The sequence below is a fragment of the Brienomyrus brachyistius genome, chromosome 4 (genome assembly GCF_023856365.1).
Source record: "Brienomyrus brachyistius isolate T26 chromosome 4, BBRACH_0.4, whole genome shotgun sequence".
Taxonomy (NCBI): domain Eukaryota; kingdom Metazoa; phylum Chordata; class Actinopteri; order Osteoglossiformes; family Mormyridae; genus Brienomyrus; species Brienomyrus brachyistius.
In genome coordinates, this window is record NC_064536.1 from 23,826,206 (window position 1) to 23,850,243 (window position 24,038).

The window sequence follows — 24,038 nt, forward strand, 5'->3', positions numbered from 1 at the left end:
ACTTGGACCTGTGAAGCACGTAAGACTAGGGGAGCACAAAATGCAATTGCCAATGACACCAGCTGGTCAGACAGGGAAACAGATGCGGCAGGGATGGGTCCTGACAGGTTCGTGCTGCATCACACTCTGAGAAGGTCACTGATTGGTGGGCTCAGGTGGAGGCATGACCTGAAAACCACAAAAACATTCACTTTAAGTTTGGAAAATTTTCCATTCTCTTTTAATCATTTTAATAACTCCAGAAAAATACAAAGTACACAGTAAACCATATATTTATCAATGATTTATTAAATCAGAACAATTAATTTAGTTTCAATAATGAGTAAATTGTTTTTAACTCTTCATACTACAGTGATAAGACAGCCAAGTGAAGCAGAATTTCAAAGGTGTGAATGTAACCAGCAGGTGGCAGCAAAGTCCTTGTGAAGAGGAGACCATCAGTCATACAAAGTACTGGCTGTACAACTTCCCAGCAGATAATCCAACACTACAGACCAAACCCTCTGTGTTTAACTGACTCTCATGGTATGATTGGACAGACTGAGCAGGGCCTCATGCACTTAACATAACCATGTATTTTACAGCTCTTCTGAGTCATTCTGCTCCACAAAGGTAATCCCCCCTCCCAGCAACCTCTGATCTGGGGAGATTTATGTACAAAAAATGAATACAGCATAAACTGAAATGCTGATGAAATATAAAGACACATTTCATATAAGCACAGCCTAACCCTGCTGATACAGCCTCATAGTTTTTCATTTATATGTGCTAATAGAGGCTGTATGATAATCATATTAACAGGATAACAAGCGTATATATTTAATAAGAATTTCTTAACACTCTGCTTCTTTCTGATTGGTTCCCCTCTTTCTACAGGAGTTCCAGTGCAGCTGAACGGCGATGATGGTGCAGATCAGATAAAACACACCAGTCCCAGCTTTCAGTACAGCACACAGAACCTGCTCCCACCTGTCAGACATATAATACATCAGTGCGTCTGTCAGTCACATGTAACACATTTTAACCTGAAGAACAAGGCAGTGAATCTACTGTGACAGAATTATAACCATCAACACCAATAAGCCCAGTCCTACATGCTGAGAGAGCTGGACCAGGGAATAAGAATAAGAGGGTGGAGGAACAGGAGACATTAACAAATAGCATGAAAATAACTGGCTTTATTATGGTCATTAAACAACATGCTATACTGTCTAAAAAATCCATCCATCCATCTTCCAAACTGGCCTGCAGCCTTTCCCCAAAGCATAGGGCACAAGGCAGGGGCTCAACCAGGATGTGATCCCTTCTCAAGTATATTCTGATTTGAAAATGAAAAATTATATTCTTATTCGCATAAATATCATGGAACTTCCATTACTGTGTGATCAGGTAAATGCTGCTAGCCGGACCACCACACTACTGTAAATACTATTGAATGTTTACCTCTGTTTTTCATTATTCTCTCCTTCTTCATCATGCACTGACACTGTCTGTAGGACCATCTTGGTGGTAGATACAGCAGCAAAAGCCCTGATGGTTTCTAGGAAAACGACAGCAGTGAAAACAGGGAAAATGATTGTGGTTTGTGATTCAGATGCGGTAAAACCCCTGTTCTGTCAGTTATTACAGATTGATAAAAAGGTCCTTTCTAAAACTGAAAGAAGAATAATGAAAATATTTAATAGAGTAGCTGGTTGGATACAGAATAATAAATTAGGGTTATGACAAAAGTGTTCATATGCCAGGTCAGTCGAGCTGAGATGAATTATGTCATTAATACATCACAATGTATTTATGATGGAACTGGATCAGTTATTACAGAGTGTAACTGTAACACTGGCCTTTACTGTAGTTATTAACCACTGAAAGACAGACAGAAGCAGTCTACACACCTTTAGTAATGATCCCAACATGAAATAAATATGCCTGAAATAGTCAGGACTAGTACAATCTACATTTTACGTTTTGCAAACTGCATGGATTTATATGGATTTACACAGACACACACAGACACACACAGACACACACACACAAACAAACAGGTTTGTAATTATATCTTTGTGGGGACTCTCCATTTATTCCTATGGGGAAAACTCTAACCACTGATACCCTAACCCCTACCCGACACTAACCTTAACCGCAATTAGCAAAATACGAGACTTTTGGCATTTTAACTTCTTTGATTGCATTTACAGACTTTTGTGCTGACCTGAAAAATGGTCCCATCCATCCATCCATTCACCAAACCGCTTATCCTTCTGGGTCGCGGGGGGTCCGGAGCTTATCCCAGAAGCTATGGGTGAAAAATGGTCCCCAAAATGTCAAATAAGTTTTCATCAGTTTAGGGGGGTATTTGGTCCCCAAAATGTAATATAAACCTAATACACACACACACACACACACACACACACACACACACACACACACACACACACACACACACACACACACACAATAGATGACTGTAACATTGGTGTCTGTCTGTCGCAAAATCCTGTGATATTTGTCATTTTAGAAAGATACATCATAAACTAGAATTAGCCTAATCCAGAGGCTTTAGTTCAGCTCCCAGGTGTAACATGCAGATCAGACACTCATGTATTTGATAAAGAACAGGACCCGTATTTGATGAGGTCATCGGGCTGTATTATGGGATGTCTCACTCAAAGATAATGCTGATATGTAAGATAATCTTTCACTACATCCATAAAGCCACATAAACTACTGCCATCCACCCATCTATCTTCTATCTGCTCATCCTGGTCAGGGATGTGGGACCTGGAGCCGATCCCAGGCAGGACAGGGCACAGGGATGGAGGACATCCTAGATGGGATGCCAGTCAGTCACAGGGCACAGGGATGGAGGACATTCTGGATGGGATGCCAGTCAGTCATAGGACACAGGGATGGAGGACATTCCGGACGGTTTGTCAGTCAGTCACATGGCACAGGGATGGAGGACTTCCTGGACGGGATGCCAGTCAGTCACAGGACACAGGGATGGAGGACATCCTGGATGGAATGCCAGTCAGTCACAGGGCACAGGGATGGAGGACATCCTGGACGGGATGCCAGTCAGTCACAGGGCACATAGACACACACTGTCTATTAGAGACACCAACCAACTGCATGTCTTTGGACTGTAGGAGGAAACCCACACAGCACGTGGAGAACATGCAAACTCCACACGTACAGAGCAGAAGCCAGATACAACATGGTGTAAAGCAGTAACACCACCTACTGGGCAATCATGCCCACCCATAGAAACTTTCGTCCCAATAAATAACCCTATTGGATAGCAGCTGAAAAGTAGGTGAGTTTAACATATTTCATAGCAATTGAAGTATAAAAAAAGCCTCTAATAATATTTAAATTCATATTTTTTTACTTTGCTGTGGTATCACATTATTCAGCCTGGTGTTTGTTGGTAATACCCAGGGGCAGATTAAGTCATCACAGCACACTAAGCAGGCAATATTTTTTGCCCCTGCCACCCATCTGTCTGCATAAAGACATTTTCATTTGATGTAAAGTTATATGAGGATGTGTCGGCCTTTGACTGCTGCCCAATATATATGATATATACTGTATATTCCTTTGTGACTTTATCTGGGTCCCCTACAGTAGTTTGCCTATGCCTGCGTCTGTCTTGATATGGGAAGACACAGCCCCACGCCCCAGATTATCCCACAAACACACAGACCCCCTTCATGAGGAAACCCCTTGGGCTCATTTAGCATTTATCTCTGTAGATTTAAGCATAAATGATTCACAGCCCGCCTCACACCTCTGGGACCCAGGTTTGAGTCTCCGCCTGGGTCACAGGTGTGTGGAGTTAGCATGTTCTCCCCATGTCGTCGTGGGGTTTTCTCCGGGTACTCCGGTTTCCCCCCACAGTCCAAAAACATGCTGAGGCTAATTGGAGTTGCTAAATTGCCCATTGGTGTGCATGTGTGAGTGAATGGTGTGTGAGTGTGCCCTGCGATGGGCTGGCCCCCCATCCTGGGTTGTTCCCTGCCTCGTGCCCATTGCTTCTGGGATAGGCTCCAGACCCCCCGCGACCCAGTAGGATAAGCGGTTTGGAAAATGGATGGATGATTCATAGCCAGATTTTATGTCATTACTTACATTCAGTGCTGGTTGTGGTTGCAGTTCTCAGACTGACAGTAATATGAACTGGGATCTGCCACATTCTTGCATCACACCAGTACCAGCCTGTGTCCTTCCTCTCCAGTCCCCTCATTGTCACACTGAAGATGTAATTATCTCTGTCATGCCTGATCAGGACAGGCCTCCCATCCAAACCCGAAGACCTTGATACACAGGAGCCCCCCATCCTACACCATGACATTGGACTGTAATAGTATTTAGAGTGACACTGAACAGTGACACTGTCTCCTTCCACACCCGTCACCTCCTGTTTGTCCACTGACAGCCATTGGGAACCTGAACACACAGATTAGGAACAAATACTGTGATATTTACATTACAATAAAATAGTCATAAATATGAGCCAGTTAATATTGATGTTTCTCCATATATTTTTTAAGTATATAAAACTAAACCAAAACACATTTCTTAACATCTTACTTATCATATTTAACCTCCTGAAAGCTCATTTAAACTGTCACTGTTACTTCTCCCAGATCTCATTTCAAAATAAAATTTGGTCCCTTTTAAATATTAACGAAGTTTTAAAATACTGAAATATAATATTTTCTCCCGTGTTTGTGTTAATGTCCTTCCTTTCTGACTGAATGACATGTTACATACTGTCCATCTCATTGGCAACAGTCTGCAGTACAGACATCTTACCTTCAGTGACTGACAGGTAAACCAATGTTCCCGCAACTGAATGTCTGCTGATCTCCACACCACACCAGTAGGAACCAGAGTCCCCATCTGTCAGATTGTTCATAGTCACAGTGAAGACTCGCTGGTCAGGATCATCTCTGATTGACACTTTACCACTTTTCTTTTGATAGTCAGTGCGTACTATGGGAGTACGACTCAAGTAAGTCCCTCTGCACCAGTGTTTCACATGTTGTTGATACATGTTGTCATAGTAACATGGGATGGTGACAGATCTTCCTCTCTGTACAATCACCGTGTCAACTGAGGACACACGGTCAGCACCTGTGGGGAAAACAACCAACTGAATTCACATTTTCAGCATCACAGTATCTCTGGTTAATATTATATATTATCAGTTTGTGTAACACTTGTACCAGGAGTCATGGCACAGAGAGATGGGTTTAAGAGGACAGTGAGGAGGTGAAACAGCAAGACTGTCATTTTGCCATAAGAACAAGGGAAAGACACAGAAAAACAAAGCAGGTGTGTTATAGGGGAGGGTCACTCAGCTATCATCCCCATCAGGGGGATGGTCCACATAGCCAAGGTCCACATCATTTACTGACCAGGGCTGGGAGGGGGGGGCTGAACTGAATTGTGTTTCAGTCCAGAGTTTATTCAGTACAGGGTCAGTACAGTACAGGGAGCATGGAGCTGATCTGAGGCAGCACAGGGCACAAGGCAGAGGAACACAGAAGGACAGGATGCCAGTCTGTCACAGGGCAAACACTCACACAGAGTCACTATGATGCGTTTTTAGAGGCACCAGATCACCTGTACCATGTATCTTTAGATGTGAAACTAGGAGCTAGATACAGGAAGGACAAGCCAACTCCCCACAGACAGTTGGACCACATATCGAAACCACAAGCCTGGAGGTGTGAGGCCCCCAAGCTGCCTCCCGTCTCTACCAGCTAGCGGTTAACTAGTTCTCCAAACCTGCTGCCACCTGGTCTAATCTCAAGCCCTGAAGGCCAATTCATTCTCCAGTTTTCTGCCTGCTCTTTTGGTTGCACAGAGGGTGAGGTGACGTAAGTTTTGTCATCGTTGGTTTGTGCCAGACGGCTGCAAGACAATACATGTGCAGCACAGATTTTTACGTCCGTTGTGTAGTGACTGTCACTTCATTGATTTTGACCTTAAGTGACTGTCTCAGTCCGTTTTCCATGATCATGCCCTCCACTTGCATGACAGCTGTGATTTGACAGTGATTACACTTCATGGTGGCGTAATTTCAGCATGCAGTTGAGCAGAGATGGCTGTTGCATTTCGGTATGTCGTGGCACAATTTCATTGTTAAGTTTTGTGTAATGTAAACCCTTCTAACTGTTTTCCTGGATGGTAGTTGAACAAGATGCAAATCAATGAAAGGATGCTTTTGCTTTTCATTGTGTCATGTTCTCTTCACAACACTCACTGAAAAGCAGTGCCTCTTGTTCACTGCATTTCCACATGGCAGAGATTCTACGCAGTTTTTCCACATGTTGTGCACTCTATAACAACTCGTCCTTTTGATTGTTTTCCCTGCATGCCAAACTTGCATTTGCATTTGAAGGTGGCACGAAATCCATCCCATATGAGCACAAGCTGTCGTACACAGACCCATCCATGGCCCCAGAGTGCACACAGAATAGTGAAGTGTGAACTAACCCTGATCTTCACCCCTTATAAACAGAGACCTGCTGCAGGAGCACATGAAGCTGGCTGTTTAGACCCCTCTGACTGTACACACAGAAATGACTGACGGCATCCCGGCTGTCTGCTCACATAACCACCTGTGCTGCTGAAATGACCCCAGTAAGATAATCGTACACAACACAGAACATCAAAGCATGCAGAAGACAAGGGCATTTTATCTGCACTAACAGTATCTGTACTGTTTGATTATTAAAGATATGATAGTATTACACTGAATATTTAGATATCTATAATATCGATAAGCCGATACATGGAACATTGATCATTTTTAAAATATTAGCACAGCAATTACAAATGCTTTGATACAAATACCCATAATAATCCGAATAAATTATAATTTCTAAGCAGCTGAATCTGTTCACAGTTGACATTTTGCGATTTCTCCTGACCAGATCTCCATCCTGATCTCCAAACTGTAGCTGACAGTGTGTGAGGAGCAGGAGAGAGATCTCTAATCAGTTCACTGTAATGAGTGACACTCACCTGTGCGCCCAGCAATGAGAAGAAACAGGAGCATCAGAGGATCCATACGTCTGTGTGTCACTGAGGCCAGATCTGTGGAGAGTGACTCTCACTTCCTCATCCTCTGTACCTTCACTGTCTCTGTCGTTTCTATTGTTACACACAGCAGGCAGAGTGAAGGGGGAGTAGAGAGTTTAAACAGGAAGTAACAAAACCACAAGGCTGAGTGTTTAGCCCTTCAGAAAGTCCGACCATTATTATAATTTTTTAGAAAATAAAATAATGCGAGGAAGCACGGCAAAACCAAGAGAAGACATGGGCTCCTGACAGTAATGCCTCAGAATCTATCAGTTTATCAGTTTATATATATATATATAGTGTGGCCACGAGATATTGAAGTGGTGACCATGTCTTTCTTAAAGTGTGGGAATGAGTTAGATTTCCTGGATGTTGTACCAGGAGGGTATTTCACTAAGCAGGATTTCTTGCTTAGCCAGATAACTTCATGTCTGTGCCTGTCCCCATGTTGTCTCTGCATGCAGGACTTGTGAGTGAGTGAGCGAGTGGGAGGGGTGGGTTGCGTTGGGAGAGGGAGAGGGGCAGGGTGCAGTTTGGTAAGAGACAGACAGGGTGATAGCAGAGAAATAGGCGAAGTGGCCGCGCTAGAAATATAATTTTAAAGCAACAAACTATAATGATGTAAATGATATTATCTCATCACATATCTTGTATGAAAATATATCGATATGTCGTAAAACCCGATATATCACCCAGCTCTACAGGCAATTTTTGCTTCCAATTAGGAGACAGGCATCATCCCAACTGAATGGAAAACAGGACTTGTGGTCCCCATCTGGAAAGGGAAGGGTGATCGTCTGGATTGCGGCAGCTACAGGGGTATAACACTGCTTTCAGTGCCAGATAAGGTCATTGCTAGGGTCTTAACAGGATCTGTGATCACTTGCTTGTCTGTTAGTGACTGGAGCTGTCTGGTTTTATGCCTAAGAAGTCTATAATCGACCGTATCCTTACACTGAGGGTTCTCATCAAGCACAAGTACGAATATTCCCAGAGGTTCTTTGCAGCCTTTGTCGATTTTCGTAAAGCGTTCGACTCAGTTGTTCGAGTTGCCCTGTGGGACATCCTGAGACTTTGCAGGACCCCCCTCCCAAAGTTGCATCATGGCCGGCCTATACACTGCTACTGTGAGTGCCGTGCAGAGTGGAGGGAGAACCTCTGCGTTCTTTCCAGTTGATTCTAGGGATTGAAAAGGAGTGTGTTCTTGCTCCTACTCTCTTCAATGCTTGTATGGACTGGGTGTTGAGCAGGGTCGTGGGATCCAGCAGCTGTGGAGCGTCCGTTGGTGAAGAATGATTTACTGATCTTGACTTTACCGACGATGCTGTGATCTTAGCAGAGTCAGGCTCTGATTGGGGCTCTTGAGAAACTGAGAGAGAAGTCTGAGTGTCTGGGATTGCGGGTGTCCTGGATAAAGACCAAGATCCAGGCATTTCATGACTTCTTGGGCACAGCCATCAGTAGAGTGACTGTCTGCGGGGAGAATGTCAACCTTGTCGAGAGAATCGGGGGTCTAGGTAACTATTTAGACTGAATGAAGCACCAGATTAACTAAGAACCAGGATCTGGAAACATTTACTTTGAAAATGATCAAGGGAAGTCTTTTATGAGTCTTGTGGACTTCTGGAGAAATTCCACAGGTGGGAGATTGTAAAAGGATAAAAACATCCTAGTGGATACCGCAGAGCGTGGTCTCAAATTTATAATATATGGTTAAACCAAGAACAAGCATATGGATATGGATGGTGACCATTTCTGGTATCATAGTTCAACAGACTGCACTTGGTATGGGCAATGGGACGTTAAGGGGCCATCTTTGACAGACTAAACACTTCAACGTTCAAATCCCATGATTTATCACTATTGTCGAAAGTATGACAAACAAAACATCCGCTTAACATACAATCCAGATATAAATGTACTTGTCAATTTAACTCAGAGCGTGTTTTTTCTTTTTAGGGTGCAGCTCACATTTTTCAATAAATGCGCGTGAATTTCAGTAAAAGTGAAGAAAGAATTTGTCCCTGCGATCAATAAAGTATACCTTAAGTGCTTTCTTAAGCGCTAACAATTTAAAACGCGCAAAACGCACTCTTCGGTTTATTTAAGCAGCGATTGATTATTTTTTAGTTTCCCCTTTTATCGGTAATTAGCATGCAGACAGTAGCCCTGAGACAGATTGATGAGCATCATCAGCTCCCTCCTTTGGACCTCCTGCGTCTTAATGAATGTAATCAGACAGAAAACGCTGAGAATGTTACCGCTTATCCTGAATAGGTGGGGTTTCCTATCTCATCCCCGCCTCCCTGTCCATACGCTCTTGGTGTCTGCAAGTTCTCGCATGCGATTTTTCAAATTGTACTGTAGGCGCAAATGCGGATTTTAGAATGCGCAGATACAGTCCATATCTACAGGTGTTTGTTGTCTTATATGCATATTTTTAACGATCAAGAAGAAAACGGCATTCTGCCTCAGGGCAATGGGTCCCAAGGATTGAGTTTGAGAACCACTGCATTAATCTGTGAAAGTAAAACATATATTCATATATTTCTTGTTGGGCCACTAGGTGGCAGTAATAAGACTACGCCTTCATTTTGCATCACGTTGAAACGCTTCGTTGCGATCTCCTTAAAGGATAAACTAGAGTGACCTACCATCCCATATTGTGATATACTGGCGACAACTGAGGAAGTCAAATGGAATGCGGACAGAAGATATTGTGGTGAGAGAAGACCTATTTTTTATCTCGATAGATACAAAAAAAACGACGGACAGTACCACCCGGAACAGCTGAAATGGAGGTGATCATAGGAACATTCGTGACATTTCCTCATAACAGGCAAATCTAGGAAATGTATGTTGCGACATTCTGCCACTGCAAACAGTACAGAAGATGCAAGTATACAGAAGTCCACTCTTATTAGTGTTGTAGGTGTGCAGATCTGCAGTTTAATGTGAATTCTACTGATCCATGAAAAGCCAGGAGACCGGAATTTCAGTTGGTAATATTGTTTAATAAAGAATCACTTTAATCACTCGAGGAAGATGCATCCCTTCAGGATTTCAAGCAGGATAAATGCTTTTTCTGTGGGAGAAGAGGGCACATCTCGCATTATTATAAACGTAAAGAGAAACAAAGCGAAAGTAAATCAAGCAAAGTGCAAAAGCACCGGAACACAACGCAAAGCGGAGATCACAGCTGTGGTAGACGCTCACATCACATGACCTCGGAATCGGATGAGCTAACGTAGAGGAAGCTGCAGATCAGGCGTCTGCATTGTACAATATCCATGATGCTCATACAACAGGAAAGTCTGTTGAATTGTGAGGATGATCAATGGACTGTATGAGGTAGGTACCGGTAAGGTGACACCTCTCTGATGGTTTCGGTAAGTACACCTTGGTAAGCAAATGCAGTTCCGGACTTTACTGCGCTTAATTAAGCAGTACAGTAATGCACAGAGATCTGACACAGGCTGACCATTGGCTGTTACAGGTGCAATGACGTAGCTGTAGTTGTGTATGTGGTCAAAGGAGGGAAATAAAATTATATGAATGGCTCAAACAGTAACAACATGGAAACGCACTGAAATAGGCTACTGGCACTCTATACGATCTCTAAACATCCGTTATCTGACAGTACTGCCATCTACTGGTTAACCCCGGTACATACAGAACACATAACATACTACTATCGCCGGAACAACTGCACACAAGACCCCGGGGCACCCCCCCCCCCCCCTGCGCGCACAGGCACGCACGCGTGTATGGGGCTGCGGTGAAACGAGTTATAAAGTGTAGGTGCAGGATCACAAATAAAAAAAAAAAACTTAACGAGAGAATTCGACTGTCCCTCACAAAAACTGTAAAGTTTAAGTAGCTAAATTGCGTTTTCTACGCCTTTTCAGACAGGAGGAGATTTGTTTGGCTATGCCTAGAAATTTTTATACAATTTAGACAGCACAGAATCATTAACCTACTTTACTGCATTTATTTATACAACCACTTATTTTCCACATTTTAACATCAGTGATGCAGTGAAGATACAGTCTCTTTATTTCTTGACGCCAACCCTCCCCATTAATCCGGGTTTGGGACCGGCACCTAGTTGAACTGGCTTGCTCCGTTAAGTGGTTGGTTTAGGCTAAACTATATACATATTTATAAAGACTACAATAAAACATCCCAAAATATGTAGTCTAACAAAACGCAGTTTAAAGAAGGTAGCCTACCTTGCGAAATTGCAAACAAACAAATTAAATAGCCCACGGCATATAATCGGACTATATCCAAGAAGTTTTTAAGAACGTAGCCTACATGGCGTAACTGAATTATTTTCTGGACCAACAAGCGCAACCAGGCATGAACATTATGCACCTTTCTAGTCTTGAGGTATGTCGTCAGACGGATGAGGAGCCTTTAAATTCTACCCATCATGCATTGCATTTTTTTTTGCAAATTCCTCAAATGGAAAACCATTAAATACAAAAGGAACAGCTTAGTTTGACTTCAAAATATTACTATGTATTATATTTTAAGTTTGTTGTAGGGACTTTTTTTTTTCTGAAAATAAATTTTTACACCATACACCCACCATAATGGAATGTATACAAAAAATGACAGATACATAAAATCGCAAGTCACACTTAAGGCATAATTATTATGTTCTAGTTGCTAAGAGCTAGCTAAGAATAGTATCAGTATAACTTTATGTGCATTTAGTATATGGGAGGGTCCTCTTTTTGCTGGGGGAGGGCCCGGGCCCAGGGGCGGTAGCCCCGCCCACCACGCCTATAGCTCCGCCCTCGCTTAATGCATTATCCCGTCTCTCAAAAACATTCCTCAGTCTAAAGTGAAAACAACTAACAAACGGATTTAACGTACATAATACACACTTACAACAACGAATGCAGAATACAGAGAATCCGCCTGCATTATGCTCAGTATCGGATCTTCTCAAAATTACACACGAGCAACTGCAGTATTACAGCACCGAATTGAATTATTCCAGTCAGTTACAGTTCATCAGCGAGACACAGTCCTGCACCCCTGAATATGGTGAGTAACTGTCCAGCATCCCCTGGCCCTGGGATGAAGGATGACATGCAAGAGCACAGATCAGGATGTGAACAACAAAAGTGTGAGTAGCGATTCCTCCACAAGGATAAGAGGCCCTACTGAAATCACTCCACCAGTCACATCCAGGCATGTCACGCATGAAAACTCTGGTGAGATCTTATCTGTGGCGGCCATGACTAGATGTTGACATAGAGATAGAGGTGAGCATGTGTCAGGATTGCCAACAACATAGGAAGGAACCACCTCATGCCCCATTTCAGCCATGGGAATGGCTGGAGCAGCTATGGTTTCCTGTTCACATTAGCTATGCTGGGCCCTTCCGATGTTCCTGGTGATACACGGTTGACACACACTCAGATTGGCTGCAGGTTTACCACACAATGGCCACCACAACACATGCAGCAATTGGAAAGTTACTCCAGTGCTTTGCAGCCTTAGGTCTTCCTTGGGCATTGATGTTGGACAATAGCAGTTGTTTCACAAGCTCATAATTAAGCTGATTTATGACAGAATGGGATTCGACACATTACATCACCCCCATTCCATCCATCCTCAAATGGGTTGGCTAGAACGCAGAGCACAGACATTCAAGGAGGGGATGAAGACAATGAAAGAGATAGCATTGAGGCATGCGTTTCCAGATTCTTATTCAGCTACCATATCATTCTCATAACTATGGGTTTATTACCGGCGTAAATGCTGATGAACAGAAGGTTAAGATGTGCATTCGACCTGCTGAGGCCTGACAGATTCAAAATCCAATAACTGAGACAGAAAGAAGACTCTGAGAAATCAGCCAAGCTGTGAAGATTCACTCTTGGAGATGCCATGTACACAAGGAGCTGCTACAGTGTAGTCCTCTTCAGGTCCTGTTTCCTACAAGATGATCTTGGGAAATGGGAAGCGGATGAGGAGATATGGACCAGGTGAGGACGAGTCATTTGCAGTCTCACCAGCTGCAGGAACAACCCAGAGGATCATCTAAGGAGTATGACATCTGCTAAGGCACTTGAAAACCCCATAGGTGTGCTGGATGAAGAGCAGCAACGACTTTCAAAAAAATAGTCAAAAGAGAAGAGTTTGGTCCCCGAAAGACTGGACTTGTCAGTTATACCTCAGCTGGCTCCAGTGATGCAGCACTCCTCCCACGAGGTTTCACCACGTCACTAGAGGGATTATGCTAGACAGAGTTGAGATCACTGCTCGCAAGAAAGCGATAATGTGCTCTGATCTCACAGAAGTCAGGCAGTCTGCAGTGCACTCTGCACTTCCTAATTAGCCTGTTATTTAAAAAAAAGTGAAAAAGAAATGTCATGTTCCTTGATTGTAAGTGGTAAGCCCATTAATATAACAGTAGTTTTCAGTTCTTTAGAGAGCAGATAATATATAGGCGGAATATGTTAAGTGTTTGTTGATTGAACAGTGGGGGAGCACAGTCAAGACTTAGACCAAAGTCTCTTAGACTAAGCGTCACATTACGTAAATAACTATTTGCGGTAATCCATGCATCGAAACCTACAGAACCGAAACCTTATTTTACTGTGTACTTGTTTCAAATGTAAATATTAGTAATGACTCGAGTGAGGTGAAGCATCATTCTTTTCCTCTGAGGGAAACCTCAAATATGGCAGAAAACATCCACACCTCGCATTCATGAGACACAAGGAGCGGGTTATAAAAATGTGCATGTATGACAGAAACCAGCCACAGGGATAGCCCTCCCTGTTAGGCGTGTAAGCGACCTCCCCCTGGGATTCTCCGCGGTAACGGTGCCCCCGGGGAGACAGTAGGGGTGAGTGGAGAGGAAGAGTTAGGAAAAAATAGAGACAGGAGACCTCAGACCGGGATGATCTAAGGTTGTAGGAGTCTGCTAAGAGAGGAATTTCTCCTCGTCTCCTCTTTTTAAATTTAACCCTAATCCTCTTCATCTCTATCTTTAGTTCTCTCTCTCTCGGAGTACATACAGTAACCCCTTCACATTTGCATACTTGACACTCGCGGTTTCGATTATTGAGCTGGCCGCGAACAGTTAAGCGGGAATATTTTGGGAGCTTGCAGAAAGATCGCAGAATCTCACAGACGACGCACAAGCCAAAAACAATGTTGAAAATGATTCGAATCACGTACAATTATGTAACACAAAAATATTAGTAATACATAATATTTGTTAGTGGAAGTGCATACCGTATCTTTAGTATTTAAAGTCTTAGCTTGAGTACGCCGCACATCTTTTTTTTTTTTTGCTTCTTTTGTCTGACCGTTACAACTTACCCCAGCATGTGTTACAACCTACCCCACGGAACACCATGTATTTGTCATGAACTCACGTGGTCTGTGATATTCTTGCATAGGTTTGACTTGGTGCAGTTTGTAGCAAACAAATGTGGGTACTTTATATAAAAGTTTAAAAACTCTAGCTCAAAAATTCAGTGAGTTAGAGGTGGTGAAGCAAAATGTGTTCCTCTCCTAAATAAAATTATTTCGACCTGCAACCATCATGCAGTTATGGAATACCGATCAGCTTTGGTGCGTGGACTTTGTCCCCCTCATTTTGCCTGGTCCATGGAGTGAGGCGCTGCGTACAGTCGGTGAGTTAGCTGTCCTGCGGGACACGTGGCTCCTGTCTGATTCCGCTCCAGAACCCTAGCTGGCGTCTGACGGCGGGATGCCACCGATGCCATATTTCTCATTTTACGCATGAAACTTTCATGCGCTTTCATGTTCAGAAAAGAGTCCATTTAGATCCAACGATCTCGCTCTTATTGCTGCTTGCTCGCGATTTGCTATGTCGGTACCTATATAGTGTATGATCATTCTGGCGTGAATCGATGAATCCTGCCTTTCCACCTAAAAACGCGGGGGTATAGCAGGAAACGGTCATATATACCTATAACGTGCCTCGCAGCCTTTTTAATGGCAAATATCTCATATCAATACCTTATGTCGTCTCCCTATATATTTTTATAATTAGTTTGCCTATTCCATTCAAAACGTGTAATAATGCGTAAATGTGCCAAAGATAAGATTGGTTTTCTTTGCGTTTGAAAAATAGGTATTCGGAGATTGCGATTAGGCGTTTTTGATAGAAGTTACAACTTTTTCCGGTCTGATTTTTCGTGCACGCCTTATGTGACTTTTATTAATATGCAGATTATAAAATATGCGTGCATTCAGTTCTGTGCACTGGAAACTCGGGTTATTCAACAAACGGTTTTCTAGATAGTTTAAATACATGTTTGCTAGTCAGTCGCAGGACGCGCCGTTATATTATAAGCACCCGATACAAAAAACGCCACATGGTTCAAAAAAGTATATAACTTATAGACGTAGAAGGCTAATATAAAGAGTATGCCAGGATTTTATACAAAGACTGGAGTTTACTCCATAAAACGAACAAACTCAAGTTTATCATGCGCGTGAACGAGGTTCCCTCGATGCCAGATCCCTTTATTCACCTGGGGGTGGCTAATTTTGCACAGCTTCAGTAAATGTCATTTCTTTGTATGATATTGTGCATAACAACATATTTGCTAAATATTTGGAAGAACAAAGGTTGGTTAGGGCACTTTATAAAAATAAAGCAGTTGAAGTGAGATGGACAAAACTGAAATGTAGGGGGAGGCACTCAAACATAAAAGGAGGAGGGAAATTTTGTAATTGTCCGGGAGTAGGCGCTACTGGGCGTGTCAGAAGAGATCATCGCTTCATGATTAGCTGCTGTGGTCACGGCTCTGCTTGAGTGGAATTATGTTGCGGAAGTTATATTTGCGACATCCTTCCACCAGGGGGCGGTGTAATTATAGAAATACAGATGAAGCAAAGTTATAAGAAAGACACTACAGGTAGTAGAGGTATCTCCGGCAACAGGGTAGGCAGAATATCTTGATAATTTGGGGCCCCCAGGCAGCACACTGCAGGAAGGGTAGAGGAAAGTGCAATTAGCCAAAGTAGGGGAGACTAGAGGCAGTGCAAACATTTAAGTGGGTGCAATATGTAAGATTCGGTAGATAACTTCTATAGCAGCATAAGTAGGAGGGAGAGGTACAGTTAGTGGAAACGCAGGCATGGGGAGTCCCTGAAATGTCAGCACTCCAAATCCACAAGGGGGTATGAAGTTAGTGACAGCACTGACAGGCCAGTTAATCCAAAGCCAATGGCACCGATCCCCACCCAGCTCTACACCTCACACTACAGGTCTGACTGGGAGTGAGGAGTTAGCTAGAGCTAGAACTAGAGTCCCTACAAGCTAAACTAAACAGGTGTGTTTTTAGTTTAGACTTGAATATTGAGAGTGAGCCTGAAACCCGCACATCCGGTGGAAGACCATTCCACAGCTGAGGAGCTCTATAGGAGAAAGCTCTGCAGCCTGCCGTAGCTCTTTCTACTCCAGGTACTAACAGATATCCTGCACCTTGAGACTGAAGTTAAGATTGAAGGCCAGTAGATCTCTAAGGTATTCTGGTGCAAGGCCATTGAAGTGCTTTATAAGTTAATATCAATATTTTGTAGTCAATCTGAGACTAAACTGGAAACCTGTGAAGGGAGTATAGAACAGGGCTATGATAAAATGTTTTAGTGTTTGTTAGAACTCTGGCTGCTGCATTCTGTACCAGCTGAAGTTTATGTAAGGATCCAGACGGGTACCCAGAAAGGGGGGCATTACAGTCCAGTCTGGAAGGTATAAAGGCAATACTCATGTAAGCATCGAAACATACTTCTCACATGATTTCCTATGTTGGGAGGCAGTGGGAGTGATAATCACCAGATATAAGGGTGCAGTGTTGGCTGTCGTCTGTCTGCTGCAGTGCTACGATTTTTGACAAATAACGGTGTGTCTGTGAAATGGCAATGATAATGCCAAGTGGGGCGGGGGGGGGGGGGGGGGGGGGATTTGGTGACCCATGATAACTTTTGCTGAGAGATACATTTTGCTGATCCACTAGGAAAATGCCCCGTGTGCCAGATGGACTGACCGAGGGGAGCCCCCCTACCCGAGAATTTTTACTAATCACCAACGATCACACAACACTTTCCGAGGGGAAACCCACAGGGAACCGGCCCCTTAAACAATCTCTGCACGGCCCTGATACAGAGAGCCACGGAAGGCTTATCGGCTTTCATAGCCCAGCATTCCAGCAGCTCGGCCACATGGCAGCGAATAGTGCCTGACCATGAGCACTAAAGCCCCGATTACACAGATCAGCCTCTGAAAACAGAGCCACAGTGATGCAGTCCTGCAGGAATGCCTCCCAGGCTCATGTACATATACTTACCAAAACCAAAAGTGGGCCTTTTCTCTTGACTAATTATTGTATCCCTTTCTAATTGTTTAAAATGTATGAATGGTGTATATTTGCATCACACCTGTTTTATCTTGCAACAATTTTTACAGAATGAAGTCAAAAATTACAATCTACACAGAAATTTGTGATGCCTTGCATTGTGTATGAAATTTCCCATAAGCCAGCTGGCCCATATTAGTGTTCATTGTGATCTGGGATGGATAATGGTCATTTTTATGTGGCTGTGCTTTCATTGTTAGAGCTGAGGTGGTCATGGTTATATAGCTTTGCCAGCTTGGTAGTCTGGTATGGTTGATACCAGTGTTGAATTGATGAGACCCCTGCTTATGTACCTTGTCCTACCAGGCATGGCTGGCCCTGTGCGTTCAATGCCTGCGATCTGGCTTTCAGTTTCTCATGACTACTCAGTGTGAACCGTGATGTTCCAGACTGGCAGTCTGTTCATTTTCGATCATTCCACTTTTTAATATCTTAACATTGTAATCACCAAACTCTAACCACATGAATTCCATTAAACCTCAGAGCACACAATTTAACCAATAAAGGGAAAAAGGATTGTACAGTTTGGTGAACGTGTCTCAACAAAGCAACACATTAGGCTTATTTTTTGTATTTTATTGATCTACAAAAGCAGAATCAGCAGCTCCACTGACTGCTCACATAGGAAACGCTACTCTTAGTTAAGGCACAAACTTCACAGCTCCTCAGAATAACTTTCATGTAACCAGGTGAGCGTATATTAGAGGTATTACGGTGAGTGTTACTAAGCCACGCCCATGCTACACCTTCCATCTTGTTGTAACACAACCCTTCCTAACTTACGGCTCCCTGTCTTGCTAAAAGGCACTGTTTTCTTGTTTATGTACGTCAGTTTGTGTGCATGTGTGTGTTTTATTTTTTTAAAGTATGCAAAGCCGTTTCTACTCTCTCTTTTCATAGCTACGCCCCCCCGCTTTGGCTTAGCTGAGTGTCATCCTCCTCCTCCTCCTTTCCTCATTCCAGGTCATCGTGGTTCGATTCGTTCACCACCTGTGCACGACAGACATCGGAGAACCAGGTACTGAATTCTAACCAGACTCATGTGATAAGCATAGTGATCTGATGCGTTTTTCATATTTAGAACAATTAAATAACAACACATTTGTAAAAAAATAATGGCAAAAGAATTACCATTCTTCTGAGACCGTCGTTCAATGATCTCGTAAATATCTAGAAGCTCTGTTAGAAACCTCTGGGGCACATTACCAGGTCCACTCTGCCAGTCTTCAAAACGAGCCCATCAGAACACTTACTTGTCCATCCCTAGTCTCGATGGTCTTTATCAGGACCTTCTTCTTCATGTTCTCAGTCACCGGCCTGGCCTCCATCATGGACTCTGTGAAGACAGACAGAAGAAGGTCATATGATCATCCCTCACGATAAATGAAGCCTCACTATGTCATACCGACTGCTCTCAGAAACTTCCAAGCTTACAATGGTCCTTATGACCTTCGATCATTTTCATCCTAAACTGCTACAGTCCCTGTATCTTGGTTAAATTTTCACTGCATCAACTCGGCCATTTTTAAGCACTCTTAACAAATTTCAGTGACACGGCAGTTAAATTCTTTTGACAAGGTGGTCACACCTAACTCACCTCTCAGGTTGAGAGATGAGAAGCTGGGAAGTGGGGTAGAGATCCTAGGAACAGAGGGGAACAAAACCAACCAAGTTCAAAGCTTGACGCATCTAATGGGGTTATAAGGCAGTGGACCCTGATGACAGAATTATTTCCTGGCCTTAATACAAAGCTATCATATCCTTTTATGGGCAGAAATGAAAATATTAACTTATCAAAACAAAGCATTCTCATGTTCCTTTCCATCAAGGCTTTGTTGTTTAGATGAAATCTGTTGGAAGTGAATTTTTCTGACCCATTTTGACTAAATCCTATAACCGGATTGTGTCCACAAAACCTTCACTCAACAAGCATCACAGTGCAATGATCACGTGGTCTGTTCCTACCGGCTCTCCTCCCCTTCCAGAAGCTTCCTGTAGGTGGCGATCTCAATGTCCAGTGCCATCTTGACATTGAGCAGGTCCTGGTACTCGCGCAGGTGGCGCGCCATCTCGACCTTCATGCCGCCAATCTCCTCCTCCAGACGGGCAATGGCGTCCTGGTAGTTGGAGGCCTCCAGGGAGAAGTTGTCCTCCATCTCCCTCATCTGCCGCTCCAGGGACTCATTCTGTGGTTGGGGTGAAGGTTGAGTGATCATGATTCAGAGCGTCATATCATTCAGAAGGAGATGTAGGAGCAGGGATGAAAGAGGAAAGGTGGGGAGGAGGACAGGACACTGGGAGGGATCCAAATGGGCACAGGAAGTAAGAGTTCAGTGATGCAAAGTAACAGGAAGTCAGAAGGAAATGTGCAGGTAACACATCAAATTGGATAGGGATATGGGGCCAGGAAGTAAGAGTTCAGTGATGCAAAGTAACAGGAAGACAGAAGGAAATGTGCAGGTAACACATCAAATTGGGTAGGGATGTGGGGCCAGGAAGTAAGAGTTCAGTGATGCAAAGTAACAGGAAGTCAGAAGGAAATGTGCAGGTAACACATCAAATTGGGTAGGGATGTGGGGCCAGGAAGTAAGAGTTCAGTGATGCAAAGTAACAGGAAGTGAGAGGGAAATATGCAGGTAACATTCCCAGAAACGTAAGGTTGTCTTTTTGGGGAGACGCTAACAGTGTAACGAGAGGAAGCAGTGCAGGTCCGATGACAGAGAAGTACCTGGCAGTTTCCAGAGTGGAGACGGGGTTAACGCAGGCTGGGAGTGGTACTCACTGTGCCCTTGAGGGCATCCACCTCACAGGTGAGGACCTGCACCTGCCGTCGGTAGTCATTGGCGTCCTGCTTGGCCTGCCGGAGGGCTTCCTGGTTACGGGCTGCCGTCTCGGAAAGGTCGGCAAACTGAAAGGGCGGGAAGGGGCAGTTTTAAGCTTCGGAATTATGATTCATTCAGCGACCCTGACTGGGCAAGGGGTAGATGGAACGATGGATGGGAGCGTGTAGGAGACAGTTTGACCTTGAGTGGACACAACTTCATTTAATCAATGAAGCCAAATGAAATGTTGGGGGGTACATGCCCCAGGGGCCCCCTCCCCCATTTCCTACACCCCTAGATGGATGGATTGATTGATGGATGGAGACTAGTAATGGGATTTCCTAACCAAACACTTGGAGTGTGGAGGCAGGCCTGACTCACCAGGTATTGTGATGGTATCACCCAGCAGAGGCTATGCTCACCTTCGACTTGTACCACTCCTCAGACTCCTGGAGGTTTCGGGTGGCCAGATTCTCATACTGCAGCCGGACGTCGCGCAGGGCGGCTGTCAGGTCTGGCTTGGCCACCTCCATCTCCACCTGCACATGCTGCTCTTGCATCTGTGTCTGCAGCTCGGCCAGCTCCTGCATGGGGGGGATGGGAAGGCCCCTGCCCTCTCAGTAATTCACCACGATGGGTTGGTAGATGCGGTCGTGTGCGTGTGGGAGGTTTGGGGCAGAGTTGGGGTGGAGTCAGTGGAGGAGCTGTAGCCCACCTCCTCGTGAAGCTTCTTCAGGAAGGCGATCTCATCCTCCAGAGACTCCATCTTCCGCTCCAGGTCCAGGCGGGCCAGAGAGGCGTTGTCGACATCCTAGGTGACATGGGTGTGTTTTTCTCATGTAGACTTACCAGATAATTGGATTTAGACTAACTGAATTCATTCAAAAAGGTGTAATTCACTTATTTGATGGATGTATTGACTGATGGAGATCAGTAATGTGACATCATGGATTATGTGTCTATTACACACTATGGGTGGTTTGTTCGACTTCCTGTCCAGTCAGTTGTAGCCCGTATTCACTAACCCTCCCCCACATCGACCCCCCACCCCATCTCTGTCTGGCGCTAAACCACACAGCTTTCAGTGACAAAAAGCACAGCTGGCCACTGTCGACTCAAACAATAGCCTGGTTTGTCATTCTGCCCCCCAGCCAAGAAGCTGCCCCTTCCGCAGACAAGCCGCCTGTTCAGCTCAACCCCCCCCCCACCCCCCCCCGCGGGCTCCCTGCAGTACAGCTCTGTACCAGGTCCCCGCTGCAGCTGCTCCACCTCAGGGAAGACTGCTGGAGCTCAGGGCTAACAGGATGCCGGCGCATCGCCCCTTCTGTCCGCCAGCTGACACGCAGCTGTGTCGCTTGGTCTGCGCGTCTGAACCCGTCGCCAGCGCACATGGGGGGGGGAGACTCGTTCCATTATCAAGCCGACACAGTGACTGTCTATCGCTGTCAGAAACCCGAGCGCTGCGGTTCTACCTTAATGTTTATTTTAATTGATCTGCAATCTGCAAGTTTTATTAAGGAGATATTAAAAGTTCCTAATATCCACTGAAACCACAAGTCGAGATCTAATTGGATTTTTCGGCGGTACCTGTCTGAAGCTCTGCAGGTTTATTTCAGCTTCTTCTCGCTGAAGAGCTTCATCCCGGAGCCTGCGGGTGAGAAACGGCCACCCCGCGGAAACTTGATTTTGCGTTTCATTTCACGCCATGGAAGTTAGAGGCAGATCTGTGCGTAGCATCGCTTCCGGGAAAGTTTGCAGAAATTACACTTAGGGGACGTTTGAGGCGTATGGAAATAAAAAAAAGAACTTAGAAGTTTTAAAACATTCATTAAAGGCAGACTGATTGCAGACCATACCGGTTCCGCATATGCTGCATAAAAAAACCCATATACGTTTGCAGTTTATATTTATTTTACAACAAACTGCATGTTATTTCGTGGTTCCATTTTTTCCCCCTCTATCGTAACATAATTTTTGTTGCTGTTTCAACATGTCTTCTTCTATTAGTACTACTAATAATAATAACAACAATAAACCATTATAATAATAGCAACAATAATAAACGTGCTTCGCATACTTCTCCCGGAGCCGCTCGATGTCGCTCGCCAGGTTGTCCCGATCCACCTCCACTCTGGCTTTCTCGCTGTTCAGCTGTTCCACCTGACGCCGCAGTTCACGCATCTCCTCCTCGTAAAGGTCCCCGATGCGCGACGTGCCGCGGCCCTTCAGCTGCTCCAGCTCGGTGATCAGTACCTTGTTCTGCTGCTCCAGGAAGCGCACCTTCTCAATGTAGCTGGCGAAGCGGTCGTTGAGGTGCTGCATCTCTGCCTTCTCGTTGGTGCGGTTGGCCTTGAACTCGGTGTTGATGGCATCGGACAGGGCGAAGTCCACCGTGTCCGATGACAGCTTGGGCATCGGGGCGCTGCTGCGGACCCGGTAGCTTTTGGTGGCGTAGGTGGATGGTGCTGAAGAGACGCTGTAGGTACCCCGTGATCGCACTGGCCCGGAGAGTTGGCGGCTTGAGTATGTGGATCGAGCCATCGCGGGTCTTTCCTCACCGAAGATCTTTTTATAGGATGATGGGTACTGCTTGGTCCACGTTTTCGTGGTCATTTTGTACTCCTTTGGTCTAAACTAACTTTTTTATTTACTAATTATTTTCCTCCCTTCCAAGTGCACCACCAGACTCATCCGCAACAAGAATGATAAGATCGGCTCAACTGGGTTATATAGACAGCTCCGTATGCAAATAACATAACGGTGCAGAGCCTGAGTGGCGCTGTGCGGAGCCTGTGAGATGCTCCGCATATTGTGATAACCCCCACCCGCTGAAATCGCCCCCGATAGGCGTTTCCAGCACTGCCTTTCCAAAGTTTCTTTCAGTTTAGAAGAGACAACGCGTGCCAAAAACGGAACACAAAATTTTCTAGACAACTTGCTCATTATTTTTAGTTCATATTCATAATAAATGACGTAATTATCGCGGTTGTTAGTCACTATAAATGTGTATATGACCTTAAATAAACCTGTAAAAAGCTCGTTCTAAGTCCACATAAATGAGGTTATCAGGAAAACGTAATGCAAAATAGCTTTACGATAAGTATCACTCATAAATACGCGCGCTTGTGATATTGCCTGTTTTAAGGGGATTCAGCTACGTCATTCAGAAAGCCCTTTATTTACAGATGGTTGTTATGGTTACGGGAATGCGAGGCCGTTGTAACTTTTTCATTTCTTTGAGTTGCATCTCTCACAAAGAAACAAACACTTTCGAGTTTCTGGACAATACTTCAGTACAACATACATCAGTAGGCACTATACTGTAGTGTATGTTGAAAATGCCAGGATTTTTATAAATAGCTACTCTCTTTAGAAGTGTTATAATTTAGCCCTCATTTTTCCCCACATCTTTACTTGTTTGTATCAAATGCAGATGAATCGTAGCAGAATGCACTGCATTCAATGCAGTGCGATGGTTAAAGATTGGATTAAGCAAAAGGTTCCTGGTCCAATTTACACTGAGGTCACTGCTAGGAAACGTAGGGATTTCCCAATTTAAATACATTTTACTGTACATTACCGTTGGTATGTACTTATTTAAAATACACTTTCAGAATCATATTAATTACAGAGTATAATATTCGCCTACGTTCCGCAACTACGAAATGCTTTACTACATGAATAGACCTATTTAACATCCATA

At 44.2% G+C, this 24,038-nt stretch overlaps 2 protein-coding genes across 2 annotated transcripts; both read right to left on the reverse strand.

The window, feature by feature from the left end:
- Positions 1-203: 203 nt before the first annotated feature.
- On the reverse strand, positions 204-7,104 carry LOC125739949 (CMRF35-like molecule 8). The gene is made up of 5 exons (XM_049010524.1): positions 7,036-7,104; positions 4,816-5,136; positions 2,210-2,293; positions 1,444-1,540; positions 204-969 (listed from the first exon to the last, which is right to left on the reverse strand). The coding sequence occupies exons 1-5, from the start codon at positions 7,079-7,081 to the stop codon at positions 834-836; spliced, it is 684 nt and encodes a 227-aa protein (XP_048866481.1). The 5' UTR covers positions 7,082-7,104; the 3' UTR covers positions 204-833.
- A 10,970-nt stretch (positions 7,105-18,074) lies between these two features.
- Positions 18,075-23,099, reverse strand: LOC125739947 (vimentin-like). Its single transcript, XM_049010521.1, has 9 exons — positions 22,413-23,099; positions 21,923-21,983; positions 21,051-21,146; positions 20,758-20,919; positions 20,296-20,421; positions 19,479-19,699; positions 19,111-19,154; positions 18,767-18,849; positions 18,075-18,503 (listed from the first exon to the last, which is right to left on the reverse strand). Exons 1-9 carry the CDS (start codon positions 22,946-22,948, stop codon positions 18,468-18,470), a joined length of 1,365 nt encoding a protein of 454 aa, XP_048866478.1. The 5' UTR covers positions 22,949-23,099; the 3' UTR covers positions 18,075-18,467.
- Between the last annotated feature and the right edge of the window lie 939 nt (positions 23,100-24,038).

Excerpts from the sequence above, each read along its gene's own strand:
- LOC125739949 (XM_049010524.1), bottom strand. The coding sequence starts at position 7,081 with ATGGATCCTCTGATGCTCCTGTTTCTTCTCATTGCTGGGCGCACAG. Across the intron at positions 2,294-4,815 it reads TTACCTGTCAGTCACTGAAG|CTTCTGGGATAAGCTCCGGA; the intron begins GTAAGATGTCTG and ends TTTCACCCATAG. Across the intron at positions 970-1,443 it reads GAGAATAATGAAAAACAGAG|GTGGGAGCAGGTTCTGTGTG; the intron begins GTAAACATTCAA and ends TATGTCTGACAG.
- LOC125739947 (XM_049010521.1), bottom strand. The coding sequence starts at position 22,948 with ATGACCACGAAAACGTGGACCAAGCAGTACCCATCATCCTATAAAAAG. Across the intron at positions 20,920-21,050 it reads TGAAGAAGCTTCACGAGGAG|GAGCTGGCCGAGCTGCAGAC; the intron begins GTGGGCTACAGC and ends CCCCCCATGCAG. Across the intron at positions 19,700-20,295 it reads TGGATGCCCTCAAGGGCACA|AATGAGTCCCTGGAGCGGCA; the intron begins GTGAGTACCACT and ends CCCCAACCACAG.